A 22,999-nucleotide genomic window follows, 5' to 3' on the forward strand; every position below is an offset into this window, starting at 1 on the left:
GTAGATTCTAGATTAATTTCGGGTCGATTAAATTGTAAATAAAATGTTCTATCCACGCACACCTTTCACGAAGTATCCGGAAGTTGAATCACAAATTTTTAAACGGAATGTAAGTTCCTTAAGTCACAGAAAAAAATACGACGTTTCGTTTGTTGCCCACTGCTTTTATTTGCCGAGAATTCACACTGAAAGTTGGAAAGTCGAAAGAGATAGGAAAAAAATGTGGCGAATTCGTGCTGGGCAGCTGCGACGACGTGTTGAATATGTCAGGTTGACAGTTTTGTACACGTCCGCGGAGTGCAAACGAAGAATTGCACTCGTGGAATGTGCAATTGGTGTGTGGTGAATTTGTGATGTTTGAAATAATTGCATGGAGGTTTTTTCATTTCACAATTTGTTATAGTTGCATTGTAGAAAACCCACTCGCTTCTTTGTTTCGGCTTCTTTTTGTCTTCATAAGGATGACTCAGTGTATTACTTTGATTAAAAGATGAAATCATAAGAATTTCGAATCGTCATAATCTGCATTAACTCAAACATCTTTCGAACATTTCCAATATTTATAGAATCCAATTGTAAAGGATTTATGCGAATGGCTATGCAAAGCACCGAAATGTACAACATACAGAGTAAACCTTTTACAAGCGAATGCAGAAGTATTGAAAAATCAGCTCGAAGCAGAATTACTGAAGAAGTATCCGAACCCGCCTAAAGTTCACATCAGCTCACAATTTCCAGAATTAATTTCAGTATCAAATTTGCATTCCGTCGAGAGTCAAAATAGTAGTCCACAGGAAGGACTTAACGAAATCATCGTCGACACAAGTTGTGGGGCCTCTATTTTGCGAGGAGCTCACATATACGCTCCCGGCGTAATGGCAATGAGAAGCGGTAGGCGCTATTCCTGCATATTCGAATGATATCACTCTAAATCAGAAATTTCAGGCACTAAAGTTGGCGAAAATGTAAATGTTTACACCGACATTGAAGCGAAATGCAAGAAAGGAACCAGCGCCGTATATGAATCAGCAATGAAGACGTTTCTGGGAATTGGTACAGTGCGAATGGCAAGATATCAACTGTTTGGGGAAAATATTGATCCTAGGTAACACATAGCTTTGAATTCTGGATGTAATTACTTGTTTTATTCCCTCAGAGGCATCGCTGTTGAAATGAACCACACAATTTCCGGAGTTCCTTCAATAGGCGACCTTTCATCTCCAACAGCTCTACTTCAAAATTTCCCGTCAATTGTTTGCGGTCGTGTTCTCGATCCCCAGCCAAATGAGACCATTCTCGACATGTGTTCTGCCCCAGGAAATAAAACCACTCACTTGGCAGAGCTAATAAAGGACTCCGGGGTAATAATCGGCCTTGACAAGACTGAATCAAAAATTGAACTAGTTCGAAAAAAAGTATCAGAACGAAATTTGAAATCGATAAAATGCTTTGCATTTGATTCCACAAAAGCGCTAGCGGAAAATACAGAGATTTCTGACATCACAAAGGGTCCACCCTTTCCTCCTGAATCGTTCGATCGAATTCTCCTAGACGCCCCATGTAGCGCTCTAGGAAATCGACCGTTATTGAATTGCAACCTGAGCACGAAAATGTTGCAATCCTATCCAAAGGTTCAAAGGAAATTGTTTAAAGCCGCGGTTGGCTTGCTGAGAAAGCAAGGGATCCTGGTTTACAGCACATGCACGATAATGGAGAGTGAAAATGAGGGCATTGTACGATGGGCTCTCGATTCTTTCCCGGAATTAAGACTCATCAAAGCTGATCCAATTATCGGAGGTAGTGGAGTAGAAGGTTCTGAGCTAACAGATGAGGAAAGGTAATTTCCGTAGTTTTTAACTAAATTTCGATTGATCATCAAAATTGCCTTATATGCAGAAAACTTGTGCAACGATTCGGCCCTGAAGGCTACGATGACCCTGTCGACAGTGTAGGATTCTTTATTGCAAAGTTTTGTAAGGGATAATTTAAAAAATTAAGCGAATAAAATTTATAAAAACAACAAAATTTGTTTCAATCCAACTTTTCTAATTAATAAACGGCTTGTTCGTTAGATCTCCATAAGAAAAACCCGACACCTAAACTTTGAGAAACACTGACTTCGAATTCCCCTCGAACAAACATCAGCCTGACTTTGACAATTGTCTAGATCTGAATTTCCTGCCATTCGGGCAAATCTTCGTTCTTCTTTCTGGGGTGATTTATTCAAGAACTAATTTCATAAATATGACGACAAAATCATCGGCCAAAAAATTCAAATGGTCGTTAGACTTCACAACCAGGTATTTATCCACAGCGTCACCCCTGATCGTCATTTCACCCTGTCTAATCGCTTTCAGTAAAAACCCCGACATCCCAGCACCACCGGGTTTCAACCCTTCAGTTTCGCAGAGTCATACGGAAATTGTCAAAGATCATCATCTGATGATAAAGAAGTCATGGGACATCGCACTCGGACCCATCAAGCAGGTATTTTTCCACCCCACATTCGCAGATATGCAGCCTTGAGTTATCAATTCGGTCCCTTCCAGCTCCCGATGAACCTCTTCATCATGTACATGGCTGGTAACTCGATTTCCATTTTCCCGATTATGATGGTTGGGATGATGCTGATTCGACCGATCAAGGCGATGTTCTCCACACAGACGACAGCGAAGTTGGGCGAGGGGTCGCACGGCAGCGGACAGAAGATCACTTACATCCTTGGTAACTTGGCCAATGTGGCGCTGGCTCTGTACAAGTGCCAGAGCATGGGGTTGCTGCCGACGCACGCGTCCGATTGGCTGGCATTCGTGGAGCCGCAAACGAGGCTAGAATATTACGGCGGAGGCATTTCTTTAGTTTGATTTATTTTAGGATGAGGTGTATTAAGTTGGTATTCGCATTATAATTAAATCACTTGGTTACCTTTACTGTCGAGCGTTTGATTTGAAATTGGGACGAAATAAGAGTCGTAAAATACCCCAAGGTTTTCCCGCGTTTTTTTCCTGGCGGGCAGACTTTAATAGGAGACGCAGGCCATCTTGCGCGGACTTGACGGTTCCGAACGGTTTTTGTGGCTTCCAACAAATTGCGGAACAGTTCCCCGAACACGAAAGTGTAAAGTGCATAAGAGAAGCCGCTGGAATTATAGCGCGAAGTCCCAGCCACCTGAAGGAAGAAGCAGCAAACAGAAATGGGATTTCAATTTGGAAGAATGAAAATGGAAACTATATTCGTGCTAGCATTCGGGTAAGTGGTTTATTTGAAAAGAACAACCAAAGAACACAATGTGGAAAATGTAGGCTTTCTCATTCTTCCCCTAATTCTTGATGGTGATGAAAAAGTGCTCACCGGGCTAGAGATACCCTCTAAGTATTCCCTGCTTGTCGTAAAAGGCGAGCAAAGTAACGATTTGTCGCCTACCTCACTGTAAATTTTAATCCTCTCTTCCCACTAAACACCAAAAACATCTCGGTTAGTTGCTTCCCTCACGGTTACGACCTTTGTCTGAGGAAGACGCTTTATGACTGTTTTCTAGAATATGCGCCATGACAAAGGTATTACTGACCCGCAGAATGCTCCTAGTCTCTGGCTCTAAGTGAGTTGAGGTGGTGTTACCCCGATGCTGACGACTACTGCAAAGCGGTCTCCCGTTGCCTCGTACCCGAGTTCTAAAGTAAACCTGGTTGCGAGGTTTTATACCCGGCGGTTAAGTTTCGACTGATCGATAAGGAAAGGTCAATCTTAATGAGCAGTCGATTTTGTAAAGACTTATGTTGAGTGGTCGATGGTCAATGCTTCGGGTGCGCTTGTTTGAAGCATCCCCCGGTTTGGCGAAGGCTTTTAGTCTCGACGAGGAGACCCATTTGGGTCCGTCCCGGATGTCGAGCCTGAAGGAGTGCTCCCGTCGCTTCAGGGCTTTAAAGGGGTCCTCGTATTGTGGGTGCAACGTCCACCCTAATGAGGAACTGCAAGCATGTCTTGAGGTCCCTGGGAGTGTCAACCTCCGTCGTATGTCGCGAAGGTGAACTCGGCTACGGCTTCGAAACCGTGTCCCTGAGCAGACGCAGCATGCTGGAGTCGCAAGCGGGGAACACAGATTCTCCCCATACATGATCACCACGGGCTGCCTGTGAGCTCCTCTCGATGGACTGTGCGAAAGTGAAAGAGGATGAAAGGCAAGGACTGAGAATACGACGGATGGTCGTGAGCCATTCAGCCGGCCTTTATAGCCGGTGCCAATGTTCCAGCATTCGGAAGCTACAGCAATTTGATGATACGCCCCGGCCAGATCCAAGGTCGTGAAAACACGAAAGTTTGTTAATGAATGCGCAAAGCTGAGTGGAATAGGGTACCAGTTGGGAATTGCCTAAGCATTCAGAGGCCGGTAATCTCCGCAAGACCTCCGCCGATTTTCCTAGGGACGATATGGAGTAAAGATGACCAACAGCTATTGAAAGGTCCAAATATATCGCGAATGCGATGGTTGTCAATGTCCTGAAAAACAATGGAAAGAATATCGTTTGCGCAGGTGGAAATTATTTCTGACAACTTTAAAGGGGTTGCGGGGTCTATCAAGGCTTTATTCTGCAAGTCCGTCAACAGCCCATAGTGACACGGGAAGTCTGCCTCTAGTCGTAAGTGTGGATCGGCTTAAAAATCATAAGTCGCCAGAAACCGATGGAATCACAGCCGAATTGGGGTTAATCAACTTATGCTCAAAGTATGGGACAGCGAATCAATGCCTAACAATTGGTAACGAGGCATTATCTGTCTCATACATAAAAAGGGAGATATCGCACAATGCAGCAATTATAGAGGTATCACGTTGCTGAGTACCATCTATAAGATATTCTCCGCTATCTTGCTAGGTCGGATAGCGCCATACGCCCAGAACAGATCAGATTTTCTCTGTGTCGCAAGCGATGGAAAAATTGTTGGAGTATGGACATCAGTTGCACCATCTTTTCATCGACTAAGGCCGCCTATGATAGCATAATAATAATAACCGTTTGCGCAACAACTATAATTGGACCAGGGTCTTAAAGTGTGTTAGAGCACTACATTCAACAGGGTTACAGTATCCTATAGGAGGCAATGCTGTCAGCATTGCGCTCGTCTGAGATTATTACCCTGACTTGACTGAGGTACTCATTCACAGGTGAGTCGATTGGTATCCGACGTCAAATCACGATGCAAATTCCACTAGCACCAGTGAGGTTTGAACCGCGACCATCCGTACGACAGCCTAGTGCCCTAACGAGTGTAGGCATTTAACTCGTTCCATAAAAACAAGTCTGCAGGTCCGGATGGCATTATTTCTGCGCTAGTAATAGAGAGGGGTCCCGGGTCTACATATATATCGCGCATGCCTAATACACGCCTATATTCCAATTAAATGGCGTAATGTGAAGGTCTTATTCATTCCAAAACCAGGGAAACCCACCTACACAGACGCAAAAAGCTTCCGCCCGATCAGTCTAACGTCCTTTCTACTAAAAGGACTAGGGCTAGTACATCGGTTCATAAGGGACACATACAAGTGGCCACTTCACCATAGGATACACGCTTACCAGAAGGGCAGATCCACGAAGACAGCACTCCATGAACTTACGGCAAAAATTGAAAAGGCGATTCATGGACATCGAAGGTGCCTTCAATTATGCCTCATTCGCGGCAATTTGTAATGCGGCAAGACAGCATGGAATCGAATCGCTGCTAATAAGGTGGATTCTTCACATGCTAGAGTAGAGAAAAATCCACATATCGGTCGGCCAGAAGTCTATTGAAGCAGGATGTCTTAGAGGCTGCCCACAGCGAGCGATTCTCTCTCCACTGTTATGACAAAAAAGTCTTCGCGCAAGCATTTGCGGACGACGTAGCCGTAATAATTACCGGCACATTCCCAGTATTTAAATAGCATCGAAGGCTCACTCGAGCGACGGGAACTTAAACTCTTCTGTTCACAAGCCCGCAATTTTCGTTCTTCGCCCAATTCTCTCGCTGTTAATATAAAATTGGATGATCATAATTTGTATTCCTCTAAATCAGCTCGTGAACTTCTTCTGGATCATTTCTCCTCCGTTTTTACTGCTAACTATTTTTTTTAAGTCTCATCCGACACATTTGATTCCTCTTTGGCTAGTATACTACTTGGAAACGTCAACGTTAGTGGCGGTTTCAGTCCCGATGGCATTCGACATCTCTTCCTAAAAAGATGTAAACAGAGCATCTACCCTTCTCCTTACTGTTACTTTATAATAAGAGCTAGTCCGAAGGTATTTTTGCGGATATGTGGAAGAGAGCTCATATTATACTATTACACAAAAAAATTTACAATACCTGGACCGAAAACTACCCACCTATGTCTATCTTTTCTTTGTTCTCCAAAATGTTTGAAAGATACGTAAAAGACTGCCTTTCGTTTTGTTTGAGTCACCCCATTGTGAAAGAGCACCATGGATTTCAACATCGACGCTGGACTGTTGACAATTTGTTGGGATTCATTAACTTTGTAGCGAAGTCATTGAATATAAGAAACGATGTCCATACAATCTATATTGACTTCTTTACAGCTTTCGATTCCATGAACCACTCTTTGCCTCTCACCAAGTCACCGATTTTATGGATTTTCAACAAGTATTCTCTCCTGGTTGAGATCTAAGTGCAGATGGTAGCATCTGCCTCTTTTTTTCCCCCATTGAGAGTACCCCTAGAGTCCATCCGCGGTCCATTTCTGTTTTGATTTTTCGTGAATGATCTTCCTTCCTTATTTCCTTGTTCTAGCCCCTTGGCGCAACAATCCATATTGGACCAGGGTCTTGAAATGTGTTGGAGTACTTCATTCAAGACCGTAACGGTACACTACAATAACACTGTAGGAGGCAATATAGTCAGCATTGTGCTCGCCCGAGATTATTACTCTGATTTGATCCAGGTACTCATTCACAGCTGAACCGACTAGTATCCGATGCAAATCGCACTGCCACCAGTGAGATTTGAACCCCAACCTTGCGTTTGTATTTTCTTGGCTTTGGGGTGCGAATTTCAAAACGCTAAGCATAGCTCACGCCTTGTTGAAGTACATTGGCGGCAAAAATGATAAGACACCCCATGTTTTTTAAGAAATCTTAAAAAAAAAACAATTACAAGAAGATGTATATGCATCTCAGATAACTGGACGTAATTGCATTCTCCTGAGTAGAGTGGAATTCAAGTAATAAAGCCCAGTTTGTTTTTATGATATTTTAATATTTTGTTAAGCCTCCTTTCTTTTTTATAATTTCTACCATTCTTTTAGGTAAACTATTAAACAATTTTCTTATATGTTTCCTAGAAATTTGGCCCCAAGCCGAAATAATAGCGTTTTTTAATTCGTTTACGTTTTCAAATTGCTTTAATTCAGAATAAACCATTCGGATCAGCTGCCCCCAACAATTCTCGATTATATTTAAGTCAGGAGACCTCGCTGGAAAATCGAAGACATCAGTGTGTTGCTGCTGAAAATACTGCTTAACGACCTTTGCACTATGAATCGCAGTATTATCTTGCTGGAAAATGAACGGCTGATCCGCGATTGCTTCCAAATTGTTGCTAAATTCCTCATGTAGCATTAGCACATACCGGAGCTGTCTATTTTCTCACTTAAAAATCGAATAGTTGACCGTCCATTGTATCCAATAGCAGCCATTACACTTTCGCCACCAAACTGTCTTTTGCTTAACAATCTCAGTTCCTTCCTTAAATGATGGAAATAATAGCTGAAACCGTCGGGTCCATCTGTAAAAATTACACGGGGCCATTTTTTCTTCCAACGCAAGTGATTTTCTGCAAAAGCCATTCTGGTCAATTTGTGCTTTTCTGTGAGAGGCGGTTTTCTTTGTAATTTGCGGCGCTTAAGATGTTTTGCTCGTGCGATAATTTTTCGGACATTTCTAGTAGCAGTGTCAACGCTTGCCTTGTCCGCGATTTGCCGTGCGGTTAGCGAAGAATTGGATGCTAATCTAATAATCCTCTGTTCAGGCCGAGGACTTACCGCTCTTGGCAGCCCTGTAGACATTTTCTTTCTATAATTTTTGAGATCCCGAATAACATTATGGACGGCAAATCTGCTGCGCTTCGTAATCCGAACAATTTCCGCTATGGACTTACCTTCGTCATGTAATGTTTGTATAATCTTTGATTCCGCCGTAGTCAACCGCTTTCCTATATGCATTATCACGTATTCAGTAAACAAAATTTACTAAAAATCACCTTCAAATGTTAAAAACCAATTCTACTAATAACTTACGTCTTCTTTACTGGTCACATATTCACACTCTAATGACCAGAGAATGATTTTTCCTTGGTGTCTTATCTTTTTTACCTACCTGAAATTCGAATTTTTTCAATCACTGGACATGTTTTCGGGGAAACTAATTACTCAGAAGAATGTAATTCGGCACCGTTATCTCGGATGTATACACACCTTCTTGGAATTGTTGTATGGGGTGTCTCATCATTTTTATCGGCACTGTACGTTTTTAAAGCCTTCAACCGCAGATGTGCAGCAGTCTTTAGCATTAGCATCCTCCTTATTTCTCTTTTTTTTTGGGAGTAGGGCGGGTGAATGCGTTTACGCACAGAGTGTTGGACTCCCACAACAGCACGCTGGCGGACTACCAACTAAACACCTCTCTGTCAGCAGAGAACTAGCCTGGAATCGTTTGACACATTACTTTGGGCTAGCCCTCCCGCTCTCCCGGCTTTGGGAGCCTTCAAGTTAGGGAATTCCGTTCACCAACAGGAGGGGAGGAGAGGAAAGGAGTTGTTAGTTCAAAGAACTTCTTATCGTCCGATCCCTCCGCCGATCGAGTTCAATCTTCTTCGCAAAAAGAAGAGGCTAAATATAATGCGCAATACGATTCCACCTGCCAGCGCTCTTCAGCATCTCTTTGACAATGTTGTCTGGAGAGAGCTCCCCTGTGTCTGCATAAAGCTGCTGGCGAAGGCCATCCCACCTCTCGCAAGAGAAAAAGGTGTGTTCAGCGTCGTCCGCCACTCCATTGCAGAACACACAATCAGGAGATTGCGCCTTCCCAATCCTGTGCAAGTAAGACTGAAAACTTTCATGCCCACTTAGAAGTTGGGTAAGGAAGCAATCAATCTTACTGTGCGTTCTGTTCAACCACGGGTCTAATTTGTCGATGAGCCGCGCAGTCCACCTGCCCCTTGGCTTATTTTGCCAAGAAAGTTGCCACTCGGTAAGGGTGCGTTGACGTTCTTGACGGGCAACTACCTCTCTTAAGTTTTCTCCTTTACGGCGATAGATAGCGATAGGAGGGCAACGGGGATCACTTCCACGATCACCATCACAGCCGGTTCGGAGACGGTGCAATAAGCAGACGCCACTCGCAAAGCTCCTCGCCTCTGCACTTGAGCGAGGCGTTCTCCTTGTCAAGGGCATCAGCCCATACCTCTGCGTTGCTCCCATGAGGAGACGTCTCCTAGTTGATATAGGGCCCCCGACATTCGCCATTAGTCGACTCGAGGCCGCGACTCCAGCTGCAGCCCTGTCCGTTGCTGCTTTGATTTGCTCGAAGAAGCTCATCTTCGAGTCGAGCATTAAACCAAAGCATTTAACCGCTGGTTTTGACTCTATAGTCAACTCGCCGATTGATATGGGACGCAGGGTCGGGATTCTCCTTCTGGTCAGGATAACTAGTTCGGTTTTTTCCAGCGCAAGGTTGAAACCGTGAGCAGTCATCCATCCGCTTACCCGTCGCATCAATATGCCAAGTCCGGCAATAAGTGCCGCAACGTCGTCTGCATAACCGACCAGGCGCGACTCTTCGGGCATATCGAGTCTCTGCAGACTACCGTAGGAAGCGTTGCAGAGGTTCGGCCCTAGGATGGATCCCTGTGCTACTCCAGACGTGATTTCCAGCCTACTTTTGCTCCTCTAGCGTCTCATAGAGCAGGGAGCGGTCTTTCAGATAATCCCTCAATATCCGGAAGAGATAGCTTGGCACGTGAAAGGAGTTCTCTAGTATGCCTAGCATATCTGTCAATCTTACGGAATTGAAAGCATTTCTGACATCAAGCGTTATGAGTAGCACTATCCGTCGAGATCGGCGGCTGTGCGCTTCGACTCGATTAGCCGCATCTACGACCTCCATAACAGCATCCACTGTAGATTTCCCTGTTCTGAACCCGAACTGCCTTGCGGATAAGTCCCCGGCAGCACGGATCGGCAGTGTCAAGCATACACAGCGGTCGGTATGCAGACGGGAGCTCCGGGTCTCCTTTACCCTTACTGATCAACGCGAGTCTGGTCACTTTTCAGCGACAAGGAAAAATGTCCTTCAAGCAGGCGTTGAACACTTCAAGAAGCAAATCTGACCGTTGGCGGAACACCAGTTTGTAAACTTCCGTCGGGATGGCATCAGGACCTGGCGCCTTCCTGTTTTTCATAGTGAGAACCGCTTCTTTCTCTTAAAATTAACTGTTGCGTACAGTTCTCCGCAAATGACACAATCATTGGGTAGATAACATACTGCTTTGTGTGACGTTCATAAATGTTGGCTTTTGATGTGGAGTTAGTTTAATTAGATATTATGAGATCTGAAAATCATGAGCGACTGCTTTGTGATGGAAGTTAAGGATATTGCGTTATGTTTAATAAAGAAAATTTGACGCAACAACCGGTATCCGGTCTCGGTAACCCACACACTCAATATGGTGTTGGCAGAGGGTTTCCGTGATGACATTAAAGAAGCCGAACGATTTGATGATCGGCTGATGAATCTCATTATTATATCAGCTGATCGCACTATTCACTTCTTCACCGCGTACGCACCACAGACAGGTCGACCTGATGCCGAGAAAGATGCCTTCTGGCAACTTCTCGATGAAAATTGTCACGCGCCTGCTGGCGATTATATAATCATTGCCGGTAACCTTAATGGTCGTGTGGGAGAAAAGGCAGACGGTAACAGGTGCCATGGGGGAAAGAGGTTCGGAGCGCGCAATGAGGGTGGCGAAGGTATACTCGATTTTGCGGACAACCATGATCCTGTACTTATGAATACATGCTTCATCAACCGATTGTCTCATCTTCCTACATTTTATAGTGGGAACAGTAAAACGCAAATCGATTATATTCTCATAAGACGCCGACACCGTCACTGATTGCAAAGTCGTTCCCTATGAGACCATCGCAACTCAACATCGGCCGTTGATTGCCGTCCTGCGAATTAAGCCACCGATAAAACAGCGTGAGGAACGCGCATTAAGTGGTGGCGATTTGGTGAGAAGAAAGAAGAAACGGTCTCACTCATACGATTGCCGACCATTACGAATGTGGAAGAATCATGGATCCAAATGAAAGACACGATCCACGAAGCGGCCTCTGCAACCCTCGGGGTCGCCAAGCCGGGTAAGCGGTACATCAACCGACATACTTGACTTTGGAATGACGATGTTGAAATGAAGGTCCGTGAAAAGTAAGGTCTCTACCACAAATTTCTCGACTATAAAACGCCTGCTCATTGGAAAATTTATAAGAATGCCAACCGGGAAGCAAAGAAAGCAGACGCTGTCACCCGAGCGAACCATTTCAAAAATCTTTACGATAAACTGGACACTCGGGATGGCTAGAGAGATCTGTATCGACTTGCTAAAACCGATCACGACGAGCCGACCCCGCTTGTGAACGGGACAAAGGCTCAAGAAAAAGAATTAGTAATCCAGAGATGCCTAAAAATTTCCCTCACACTATTGGAAATTCACAATGCTGCTCAACTACTGGCGTAACTTTTTCCCGGTACAATCCTAACCAAGTAATTCGGATCATGTAGACAAAATGACGAACTTCCAAATAAATGCAAATTAAGCTTTTATTCAACTGGATGAAGTAGCAAACAGAAGTCGGCCTCGTATTCAATGTGCATAAGCAAAATTGACATTTGTCGCAGCATATCTGCCCATTCAACGAATAAATGATTTAAATGGAATTCTGGAAGCTTTTATGGAAAGATTTCCGAAAACCATGGAATAAGAGAAGAAAAACACGTTTCCATTCAAATAGTTTTCTTGGCCTAATATTCCTATTGGGCGTCACTCGTGCATCTCTTCCATCAGAATTCGATCCAAACATTCGCTCTTCGTCTAGACATATACTCGGCGAAATTATGAAATCGGCCTTGTGCTAGGGGCGTTGAAATGTTATGTTAACGTCGCGAAGCATTGGGGGGCCTCTGATTGTGGCATTCGTAAATGTACTATACCAACATTCTCGTCAATATTTCACATCCGGACAATATTTTATATCGCCGCACTATCTACCAGGTGATATTTTGGCTACACAGGCACAGGCAATTTCACTTCCATAGTAGGCAGACCATCGAGTCGTAAATTTTGCTTTATATCAATTTGTTCAAGAATGAATTCGATATGTTTCACTAACGAAGAATAATTGACGACCGCCTTCTGGAATTCCAGTTGAAAGGCTTTTTGTTTCCGAAGGTTTAATAAATTTATTTAGGCGGATTTGATGTTCTTCGCACTGCGGTCATAAATTGATTTATATTAGGGAAGATATTCGGTGGAAAGTTTACCCCTATTATGTTTAATAAATCCGCGGTGCACTCTGGTTACGAAAAATAACTTTTATTTAAACATTCCGCTTCAAGTTGGTTTCTAATAAAAATATTAAAAGCAGCTTCCGGGCTCTCAGCTGATGGAAATCGTAATTTAAACCTGCAACGAGAAGAAAGCGGTTGCTAGTGTCCTGGACATTCGCGAGCCAAACAATCCTCACCGCTTAATTTGGACTGTAAATTATTAGGGGATGCTAATACCATAGTAAAATTTCGCTAAGATTGAACCTGCTCCCACGCAATCATTTATCCTTTTTATGCGACTCCATCCAAGTCTTCACCGAGTCCACAATTTTCGAAGGCTCGTCAACCCGTGGCACCTGCACAAAATACAAATGACAACATCAGAAAATTTCAAGTTTTTGTTTGCGCGAGCGAACGTACCTCGTAATTTTGGGAGACATACATCCCCGTGTACACACCCGCGGCGAATGTTAACTAAAAATAGATGAAACTTACATAACTACGCACATTTGGGATTCCCAAAATCTCTAATTGGAAAAATTCACGGGAAATGTACGTACCAAGAATTTTAGCATGTCGGAAAACGTCGACCCGTCAACTGCCGGACCCGCCACCTTGCAAGTTTACGGTATACTGCGATAGGAAAGAACTTTGACCTTTTTCGAAACGTCGCGCTGGTCCCGTGCGCTGCTTATCTTGCCGGAGAGAGGTTATGTTTGTGCCATTTGTTGGTGTAGGCGAGAAAGGGACGGAAGACCATTGACAGTTCGGGTACAGCTGATAAAGGAAATTTTTGTTTGGGAAATTATTCGGTTCGCGGCTATCAGCTGAGCGGATTAGGTAGATCCGTTAATCGATAGACTTGCGCGAAGTTCGATTGTTTTGCATCAGCCTGGGCTCGATGGTGGTCATTTCGCAAGTTGTTTACTGATTACAGGACAGGGTGAGTAATTTCAGCTACTTGATTGATGGTTTACCTTTTCAGATAATAATTTCGTTTTACGCCGGTTACATTTTATTTTTTTTCTTATGGATTATTATTGCTTTGCGTCAGGAGCTCATTGGGATAAGCTTTGCGCTGTAACATTGGCAATAGTTGAAACTTTATTTTTTCGTCGATGAAAATACAGTACCCTGGATAAGTATTTGAACGTTCATACATACGTTCATATTTTACATTATTTTGTGTAGCTTCCCCTAGAAAGCACCTCATAAGGTGCGGAAGTCCTTAAAACCACGTAAATTGTTCAAAAGTAAAGCGACAAAGATCCAGAAGGCATTTAAGTCGCGGATCAAGAACAAAGGCGAAATGCAGCAAAGAAATGGATATTTTCTCTACTTGTCCAGTGATCATTCGCTTTACAGCCAGTATATCCGACGAAAGTTGCTGTTAATTCTGACGCTATATCTAAGTCAGGCATAATTGCCTGCTCTTTGGAGTTCTGGTTCGGCAATCCTTCCTATCTAAGCTTTATCCAGCGTCTTATTGTTATTAGGCAACTTTACCCGGTGATACATGGTGTACGCAGTACCGCTCCGATGCTTGTTACCGCATCCCCGCTAGCTACACCTGTCATCATTCCTTGTTAATCACTTAAGCAATTCTTCGTATCCAGATTAGCTTATTTTACGTCTGCTGTTCGTTTGTGCGGCTGGCCAAGGATTGTAATAGTTTCCTCCAAGGTAGTGTATTTCCACCACCTCCACTCCGTCGCCAAGTTCCTTTTCGTGACAGGAAGTTTTCATCAAACCTTACCCTTTTAGGGGCTTAAGAATACCCTCAAAGCCTTCCCTGCTTGTCGCAAGAGGCGACTGGAAGGGATAGAAATTTGGGAACTAGTAACCTGCAAATTTTGAAACTCTAGTGCTGCCGAAACGTCAACAATGCTTCGGATAGGGATTGATCTCACGGAAACAACCTTTGGCTGTCGAAAATGGACTATGATTCTTCTTTTTCTTCAGCCTTTGTCCCGTTCACAAGCGGGGTCGGCTCGTCGTGATCGGCTTCGCCATTTGGCTCTATCGAATGCCTGATCTGGGTGCAATCTCGAGGCTTTCAAATCCCCATCCAGCGTATCAAGCCACCGTTGTTTAGGTCTGCCCTTTGGTCGTTTACCATCGACTTTGATGTTCAGACCAATCTTTGCAAGTGAATTCTCGTTTGCACGAATTGTGTGACCATACCATCGAAGACGCCAATCTCGCAACTTTTCCACGATCGGTGCAACCCCATAACGATCGCGGATATCCTCATTTCGGATGTGATCTAAACGTGTGACGCCACTAGTCCAACGTAGCATGTTCGTCTCCATTACCGCGAGACGCCGTTCATTGTCTTTTATGGTCGGCCAACACTCAGAACCATAGAGAGCGACTGGACGGACAACATTGCGGTAAATTTTAGATTTCAGACGTTCGTTGATACGTCGATCACAAAGGACACCAGTTGTGGAACGCCACTTCATCTAGGTTGCGTTAATGCGTGAAGCAATTTCATAACGCAGCTCTCCATTGGCTGATAGCGTTGACCCGAGGTATTTAAATCGCTCAGATCTGGGCAGATCACTGCCGCTGACAGTGATTGTGCCTGTTTCATGGGGATCGGTCGACAAAAATTCAGTTTTGTTTAAATTCAATCTGAGACCGTGTTACATGAGGCGATCATTCCATTTTTGAACAAATTGCTCGAGATCATTTTTGCTATCAGATGCTAGGAAAACATCATCTGCATAAAGCAGTGTGTAGGGCGCTGGACGTTGGATATCCCGTGTGACGGTGTCCATAACGAGGACAAAGAGGAGTGGTGAGAGGGCACTTCCTTGATGAACTCCAACAGAGACTATGGTTGGTTTCTAGAATGTGCGCACAACGGTAGCGAGGGTCCTCAGAATGCTCGGTTAAATTGGAGATTTTGAGCTTAAGCGAAGTAAGATCGTGGGGCTGTGGAGAGTAACCCTCTCCCTCTTGCAACAATGTGCTCTTGTACTCTGGAATATCTAGTGGTAGTAGACGCGAATTCGATGACGGGTTGCTTTTGGCGGCTACCACAGGGTGCGCTCTCTTGATCTGGGAGCCGGTTTTTGACAGACTTCTAACTGCTAGATTGCGGTTCAGGCAAAGGAGCATCACAATTGTATAATGCTACGCACCAACGGAGCAATTAAACTGGGTTTCGGGGAAGGGGACACTGTGATCGTGATGGGTGATTTGAATACTAAAACGGGATCTGGCAACTTGCTCGGAAATGTGATGCTGAACCACGGTCTTGGTAAGGGTAATGATGGGAGGTTCGTGGGTTTCTGCAACTGGATTTAGGAGTTGTCTTCTGGAAGAGAGGCGCTGACATCGGCCTCGAAAGGGTTCACCATCTGATGGTCGTTTACTTTCGCTTGCGTGTTGTGTCCGCCACTTCTCGCAGGGTTGGGGAGCTGCAACCTCCAAGTTCAACATCGACCGCTTGTATGATCCAGCTGTCGCTTGACAGTGGGAGAGCTGTCTTGCTGCTAGAACTGCAGATCTACTGAGTAGCCTCCTCCTGAGAATATCGATGGGCAATGGGCCGCCATAAAAAATGCTCTTTTTTTCGGATGATCCGTCAGTTGTTGAATACTTCCCGAAGGGCCGTCATAAGGACTGCGGAGTCGTGGAAGCAGATCGATGAACGCAAGGGGTTGAATGCTCTACTGATCGCTGCGAGTGATGGCGGATGTGACGTGCTCGAACTCGGATTTTGAGCGAAATCCCGAAAAGTTCAGCATAGTGTACGCCGTGACAAGAGAGAAATTCCTATTGTGCTAGTCAGGGAAACCGAAGTTTCCGCAGAATTTTTGTAAGCTGAAATAGACTCTGTTGGCTGACAACAATCTTGCGCGGATTTCATCATCGTAGCTGTTATTGGTTGTGATTTTCGACCCTAGATAGGAGAAATTATCAACTGTCTCAAAGTTGTAGTCTCCTATCCTTATTCTTCCTATTTGACCAATGATGTTCTGGGCGTATGGGGCTATCCGGCCTAGCAAGATAGCGGAGAATATCTTATAGATGGTACTCAGCAACTTTTTATGTATGAGGCAGATAATGCCTCGTTGCCAATCGTCAGGCATTGATTCGCTGTCCCATACTTTGAGCACCAATTGATGAACCACTTGGTGTAACTGATCTGATCTGAGCTTCTGCATCGACCACATCAATATCCTGCGGATGATTTTAGAACAGTGCTCGAAATTTAGATCTTGGCTGCACTTGCTCTTCATCGATTTCGAGGAAGGTGAACAGAGGAAGCTTTCGATAGCGTGAACAGGAAATGTATCTGGAGTGTTCCACATAGGAAAAGCATTCCGGAGAAACTAGTAGCTACCATCAGAGCGACATATGATGGGGCAAAATGTTCCGTGCTGCACCGAGGTAAAATCTCGAAGGACTTTGAGGTGGAAACCGGAGTCCTGTCACTGATATTATTTGTTCTTGTTATTGGTGACGTTCTTCATGTTGCCCTGTTTGGAGGACGTGGAAAAATTCAATGGACGATGACATTTTCTTCAAACACCTTGACTACGCTGATGACATCTGTTTGTTCTTTCACCGGGTCATGGATCTTGGCCAAATGGCTCTGGATTTGGAAAGTGAGGCAAGCCGAGTTGGACTGAAGATAAGCACCAACAAAACCAAGGTTGTGAGTGTGTCATCATACTCTCCCTCCCGATCAATTTGCGACACCGAACCAGATGTTGCCCGATGCATTAACAGCGCTAGATCCGCTTTCGCTGTCCTGTCTAGCATCTGGTAATGCAGTTATTTCAATACTAAGTTCAAGTTGAGATGTTCTGTGCTGATATTCTTTCTGTGTTGCTATATGGGAGTAGCACATGGAAAGTGAACCATATATATCTACCCGGCGATACATAAAAGTGGTACGCGTTGTTGAGATTCAACTAGGTCTAACGTGTTCCGATGCCTGATACCGCAGCCCAGTTAGCTATACTTGCCATCATTCCTCGTCAATCACCTAAGCGATTCTTCATATATAGCTGGCGAGTGATTGTAATAGCTTTCTCCAAGGTGGTGCATTGTTACGACCTGGACCCGATCGCCACCTTCCTTTTGACCACAGGAAGTTTTCATCAAGCCCTACCTTGGTCTTGAATGAAGTGCTCTAACACACTTCAAGGATCTGATCCAATGTTGCGCCAGCGATTATTATTATTACCTTGTCACAAATTACGAGGAAGTTTTCGTGTCACCCACCTACCTCTCCAAAAACCTCCGTAAATTAAACTCTCAATAGTTTAACCCTCATCGGTTCCTCTAAAATTTTGTCGATTTTTTTTGGGTAGGTGAATGCATTTACACAGAGAGTCTTGGACTCCCGCAACTGTACGCCGTCGGACTAACAATTTAAAAGCTCGACAGCGTCAGAAAGCTAGCCTAGAACCGTTTGACACTTCACTTCGGACTAGACCATGAGCTCTCCAGCTTCGGGAGCCTTCAAATCAACGGGAGGGGAGAAGAGGAAGGGAACTGTTGGTTGAAGGAACCCCCTGCCTAAGGAGACTATATGCAGGAGGAGCAAAGTCAGTGGCAAAGGGGCACGGAATCTCATTGTGTACCTTTCAGGTAGGGACGAGATAGGTAAGTGGCCCGTGATCCATGTGGTTAATGTTTTGGTGTGTTGATGTCACCTAGGTTGTTTTCTGGTGTGTGTTTGCCTATCCTATCCCAGCAGGAAACAGATGCATCCAAAAGATTGATCTTGGAGGCATCGATTTATTTGGTCCTCACTTCCTAGGAGAACAGATCAATTTTTGCTTTTGCTGAGAATGTTACACGTGTTTGCTCCTACCGCTTCGTATCTCTGTTGGAGTTCATCAAGGAAGTGCCCTCTCACCACTCCTCTTTGTTCTTGTTATGGACACCGTCACACGGGATATCCAACGTCCAGCGCCCTACACACTGCTTTATGCAGATGATGTTTTTCTAGCATCTGATAGCAAAAATGATCTCGAGCAACTTGCTCAAAAATGGAATGATCGCCTCAGGCAACACGGTCTCATTAAACAAACAATTTAAACAAAACTGAATTTTTGACGACCGATCCCCATGAAACAGGCACAATCACTGTCAGCGGCAGTGATCTGCCCAGAACTGAGCGATTTAAATACCTCGGGTCAACGCTATCAGCCAATGGAGAGCTGCGTTATGAAATTGCTTCACGCATTAACGCAACCTGGATGAAGTGGCGTTCCACAACTGGTGTCCTTTGTGATCGACGTATCAACGAACGTCTGAAATCTAAAATTTACCGCAATGTCGTCCGTCCAGTCGCTCTCTATGGTTCTGAGTGTTGGCCGACCATAAAAGACAATGAACGGCGTCTTGCGGTAATGGAGACGAAGATGCTACGTTGGACTAATGGCGTCACACGTTTAGATCACATCCGAAATATATCCTCATTTCGGATCGCGATCGTTATGGGGTTGCACCGATCGTGGAAAAGTTGCGAGAGAGGCGTCTTCGATGGTATGGTTACGCAATTTGTGCAAACGAGAATTCATTTGCAAAGATTGGTCTGAACATCGAAGTCGATGCTAAACGACCAAAAGGCAGACCTAAGCAACGGTGGCTTGATACGCTGGATGGGGATTTGAAAGCCTCGAGATTGCACCCAGATCAGGCATTCGATAGAGCCAAATGGCGAAGCCGATCACGACGAGCCGACCCCGCTTATGAACGGGACAAAGGCTGAAGAAAAAGAAGAAGAAGCTTCGTATAGGGGAATTTTTAAGCATCATTCGCTCAGTGTTTCCATTAAGATCCGTTACCATTAATCCGGAATGAATCTTTAAGGAAGTTTTGTCTTTCATTCTCGTTGGGATGTGGGAAGCCATAAACAGCTTTGCAATATCTATTGTTATGACAGATGCTACCAAGTTCTCGCAGCATCTCACAGCCATATACTCGCTATCACGTGGTCGCACACCAAGCATTGCATCACATACACGGCACTGACACCAGCCCTTATGCATAGAATTTTGGTGGCGCAACTCTCGTCGCCGTCCGTTATATAATGTGCCGCTCTGATCATAGCTATTAGTTTCTCCGGAAGTTGCCCCTGCGTAGAGAACGCCAGATGCGCTCCCTGTGTATGTTATCGGAAGCTTTCTCGAAATCGGCAAAGAACAAATGAAGTGCAGATCTAAGATCCGCGCACTGTTCCAAAGTGATAAGTAGGGTGTCGATATGGTGAACGTAGGAAGATTCGGAGCGAGAACCAGCCTGCTCTCGGTCCATCAAGTTTTCGAGATGTTTTTGCTGGGTTCCAGGATTATTTTAGCTATTTTCTTTGCGACGGCAGTGAGCACGCAGATAACCCTCCAATTGTCACAAATAAAACGGGTACCATTTTTTGGAATCTTAACAATCATCCCCTTCTCCACTCTCTGGGAAAGTCTCGGATTTCTAATATTTCCGTACGAGTGAAGTTGTAGATCTGCAGTAACTACAGGTGCAGCGGTAAATAATTCTGCGAGGAGACCAGCGGCTTCACTGTTTTCAGTGCATTGATGGCCGAAATAATTTCTCTTCCGCTTGGAGGAACATTCCGTATCCGCATGCTATGATGACTAGCCATTTCATCTACAAGAGGATGTGATACGGTTAAGAGCCGTGGTGACGTGTTCTATCCACCTCTTTAAGTTGCTCATCATCGCGGATGTGGGAAGCCGATGTCAGCGCCTCTCTTGTTATGCATCGATCTGACTGCTCGTACGGCGTCGGTCAGTTGAGACCCAACTGATCGAACAATGTGCCACCAATGGCAAGGCGGTGGAAGTTGCAGAAATCCAATAAGCTCACACCATTGTCATTAGGATCACCAAGACCGTGTTTCCCCATCACATGTCCGAGCAAGGGTTGTGAGATCCCACCTTGGCATTTAGATCACCCATCATGCTTACAATGTCACCTTTAGGGCCTCCCCGGAAATATGTGAAATTGCTCGTAAAAAGCATCCTTTTTGACTACATTGGAAGTCTTCGTTGGTATGTAGCATTGTTGAATTTTGCAGATGGAAGTCTCTCGAGTCAATAGAGCGCGCCTTGCGTAGCCTTCAGAAACAGCCCGACACCATACTCGCGTTTGCTACCACTGCTCCAGAGTACAAAAGCACATTGCCACAAGAGAGAGAGGAGTACTCTCCAGACTCCCACCATCTTACTTCGCCTAAGCCCAGAATGTCCCGCTTATATCGTTGCAATCGCCGTTCAAGTTGGAAAAAGCGAGCATCATTGCTTGTCGGGGAGCGTGCGCAGACTCCAGAAATCAATCATGGTCTGTTTTCGATAGGCAAAGTCAGTCCTTATCCCAAGCATTGACGTTTCGGGTTCAAAAAGTGCAGGTTGCTAGTTCACAAATTCCAATCTATTCTATTCAATTCTTCTATTCTATTTTGATATTTGCATTTATAGTGGGTGTCTGGATAGCTCGAGTGGTTAGAGCGCTGGGCTGTCGTAGCGGAAGGTCGCGGTTCAAATCTCACTGGTGACAGAGGGATTTGTTATCGTAATTGGATGTCGGATACCAGTCGACACAGCTGTGAATGAGTACCTGAGTTAAATCAGGGTAATAATCTCAGGCGAGCGCAATGCTGCCCATATTGCCTCCTATAGGGTGGGGTAATCCTGTAGTCTACCATTACGGTCTTGAATGAGGTGCTCTAATACACTTCAAGGCCTTGATCCAATATGGATTGTTGCGCCAACGATTATTATTATTATTTATGGTGGATAGAAAATCAATTGCAAACAAATCAATTCTGTGTATAGCTTTGCTTCTCACGCTACACGTCCATGTATTCATGCAGTATTTCCGTGGAACAATAATTATGTTTCTAAACGAGGTTCGATTCAGGTCGCCGGTGAGTCCTTGTTATCTAGGTGTTCGCTGTGGCCAGTGGTAGTTTCTGTTTTGATGGTACGTGTGTGCTATTGTAATGCTTTACTCCTTGCCAAATTTTTGGTCAACGCTATTTGCAAACCGTATACATTCACTCCGCCACAGTACTCCGCCCTCAGCTGAAACCGAGGAGTTTCCCTGACTGCGGTCGACTGGCATACGTCAAAACGTACGCGGCGTTCATGCTTCCTTCCAGTGTCGTCTGCCTCTTGGAAATAATGTTTAAGTAATGTGCAAAGTCTTGGGTCAGTGGAATGGTATACCGGGCCGGATTCGGCTAAGCATTCAGGTGTCTATAATCTCCATCTCGCCCTTGGGCTTTGGGACCAGATGGAGTGGAGAAGGTCAACTGTTCTTGAAAGGTCTGCATATACTCTACTTAAGTAGCTGTTCAGACTCTCTTCGCGTAACGACGAGTTTCTGGGCTGGTATAATGGAATGGAATCAGAGAGACTACGGTAGTGATGTTGCGGTATTTTTCAATAAGTGCAGGTTAAATATCCGCTTGGGTCGCTTATCTCCCATTTACAGTTAATTCCGAAACATTGTAAACATTATTGAGTGCACCTGCATAACGGATGCACAAACTAATAGAATCATAAACATTATTGAGTGCACCTGCATAACGGATGCACAAACCAATAGAATCATAAACATTATTAAGTGCACCTGCATAACGGATGCACAAACGAGCGAGCATCGTAGGTATTAAGGTAGCAGTAAGATAATAAAAGGAAGAGTCTAGTTGGAACTGTGAGAGGATGAAGATCGATAAAATATATTAAATAAATAACTAAGAGTCTAGTTGGAACTGTGAGAGGATGAAGATCGATAAAATATATTAAATAAATAACTAGGAGTCTAGTTGGAACTGTGAGAGGATGAAGATCAATAAAATATATTAAATTAATAACTTCAAGTGTTATTAATTTTAGTGGCGCAGTCGGTAGGATCCATGCATCGAGCAGGATCCAGTGATACGCGAAGTTACGTGTTTTAAATTCGTTCAAGAACCGGCGCAATTTTTTAGAAACAAAGTTGTTTTAACTAAAAAAATCAAGTGTCGCGATTCGTTTAATAATATAAAAAAAAAAAAAATATATTAACTAAAATAAATACAAAGCTAGGAGGCGGAGTAACAAGCATAAATCCGTCTTAAAACACATTCTGAGGCTGGTTTGGAATCCTAGCAATAAAAAAAAAAAATCTAATATAAAAGTGCAGTGAAATAGACTCACCTCAAGACTCAACGTAGAGACAGACTAGCTATTTACCATCGACGCATCCTTCAAGCCGAAATGGATAACGTATTAGCGCAACGATTGATAGCAGCTTTGGAGAATTTAGCTAATTTGCAACGGCCGAATCGAGCAGAAACAATAATAAAACAAATTGCCTACATAAAAGAGTTTTCGGGAGACAGGAAGCAGCTAACGCAGTTTCTAACA

At 44.2% G+C, this 22,999-nt stretch overlaps 3 protein-coding genes and 1 long non-coding RNA gene across 6 annotated transcripts in view; 2 read left to right on the forward strand and 2 right to left on the reverse strand.

The window, feature by feature from the left end:
• The window catches only part of LOC119650343 (ADP-ribosylation factor 1), a 42,304-nt gene extending 42,075 nt beyond the window's left edge, over positions 1-229 (reverse strand). Inside the window, exon 1 of one of the 2 annotated variants that reach the window (XM_038053010.1) lies at positions 63-229. The gene's annotated coding sequence lies outside the window, so the exon portion shown is untranslated. The remainder of the gene's footprint in view (positions 1-62) is intronic. The other variant, XM_038053009.1, reaches the window with a different exon arrangement.
• Positions 230-302: 73 nt separating this feature from the next.
• On the forward strand, positions 303-1,984 carry LOC119648431 (tRNA (cytosine(72)-C(5))-methyltransferase NSUN6). Its single transcript, XM_038050185.1, has 5 exons — positions 303-376; positions 567-891; positions 946-1,105; positions 1,157-1,837; positions 1,897-1,984. The coding sequence occupies exons 1-5, from the start codon at positions 371-373 to the stop codon at positions 1,982-1,984; spliced, it is 1,260 nt and encodes a 419-aa protein (XP_037906113.1). The 5' UTR covers positions 303-370.
• Positions 1,985-2,156: 172 nt separating this feature from the next.
• On the forward strand, positions 2,157-2,931 carry LOC119648675 (ER membrane protein complex subunit 4). 2 transcript variants are annotated; one of them, XM_038050467.1, is made up of 3 exons: positions 2,157-2,300; positions 2,358-2,487; positions 2,550-2,931. In XM_038050467.1, exons 1-3 carry the CDS (start codon positions 2,245-2,247, stop codon positions 2,862-2,864), a joined length of 501 nt encoding a protein of 166 aa, XP_037906395.1. In that variant the 5' UTR covers positions 2,157-2,244; the 3' UTR covers positions 2,865-2,931. The 2 variants fall into 2 exon arrangements, with proteins under 2 accessions (XP_037906395.1, XP_037906394.1); XM_038050466.1 differs by having other exon boundaries at positions 2,170-2,487.
• An 8,927-nt stretch (positions 2,932-11,858) lies between these two features.
• On the reverse strand, positions 11,859-12,837 carry LOC119648277. Its single transcript, XR_005249036.1, has 3 exons — positions 12,800-12,837; positions 12,597-12,738; positions 11,859-12,544 (listed from the first exon to the last, which is right to left on the reverse strand). It is a non-coding gene; the product is annotated as an uncharacterized LOC119648277 (long non-coding RNA).
• Between the last annotated feature and the right edge of the window lie 10,162 nt (positions 12,838-22,999).

Source organism: Hermetia illucens, chromosome 2, assembly GCF_905115235.1.
Source record: "Hermetia illucens chromosome 2, iHerIll2.2.curated.20191125, whole genome shotgun sequence".
Classification (NCBI taxonomy): Eukaryota; Metazoa; Arthropoda; class Insecta; order Diptera; family Stratiomyidae; genus Hermetia; species Hermetia illucens.

Coding starts and splice junctions, on each gene's coding strand:
- LOC119648431 (XM_038050185.1), top strand. Junction 892..945: donor CGTAATGGCAATGAGAAGCG/GTAGGCGCTATT, acceptor CAGAAATTTCAG/GCACTAAAGTTGGCGAAAAT. Junction 1,106..1,156: donor GGGGAAAATATTGATCCTAG/GTAACACATAGC, acceptor TTATTCCCTCAG/AGGCATCGCTGTTGAAATGA.
- LOC119648675 (XM_038050466.1), top strand. CDS start 2,245: ATGACGACAAAATCATCGGCCAAAAAATTCAAATGGTCGTTAGACTTC. Junction 2,488..2,549: donor CACTCGGACCCATCAAGCAG/GTATTTTTCCAC, acceptor GGTCCCTTCCAG/CTCCCGATGAACCTCTTCAT.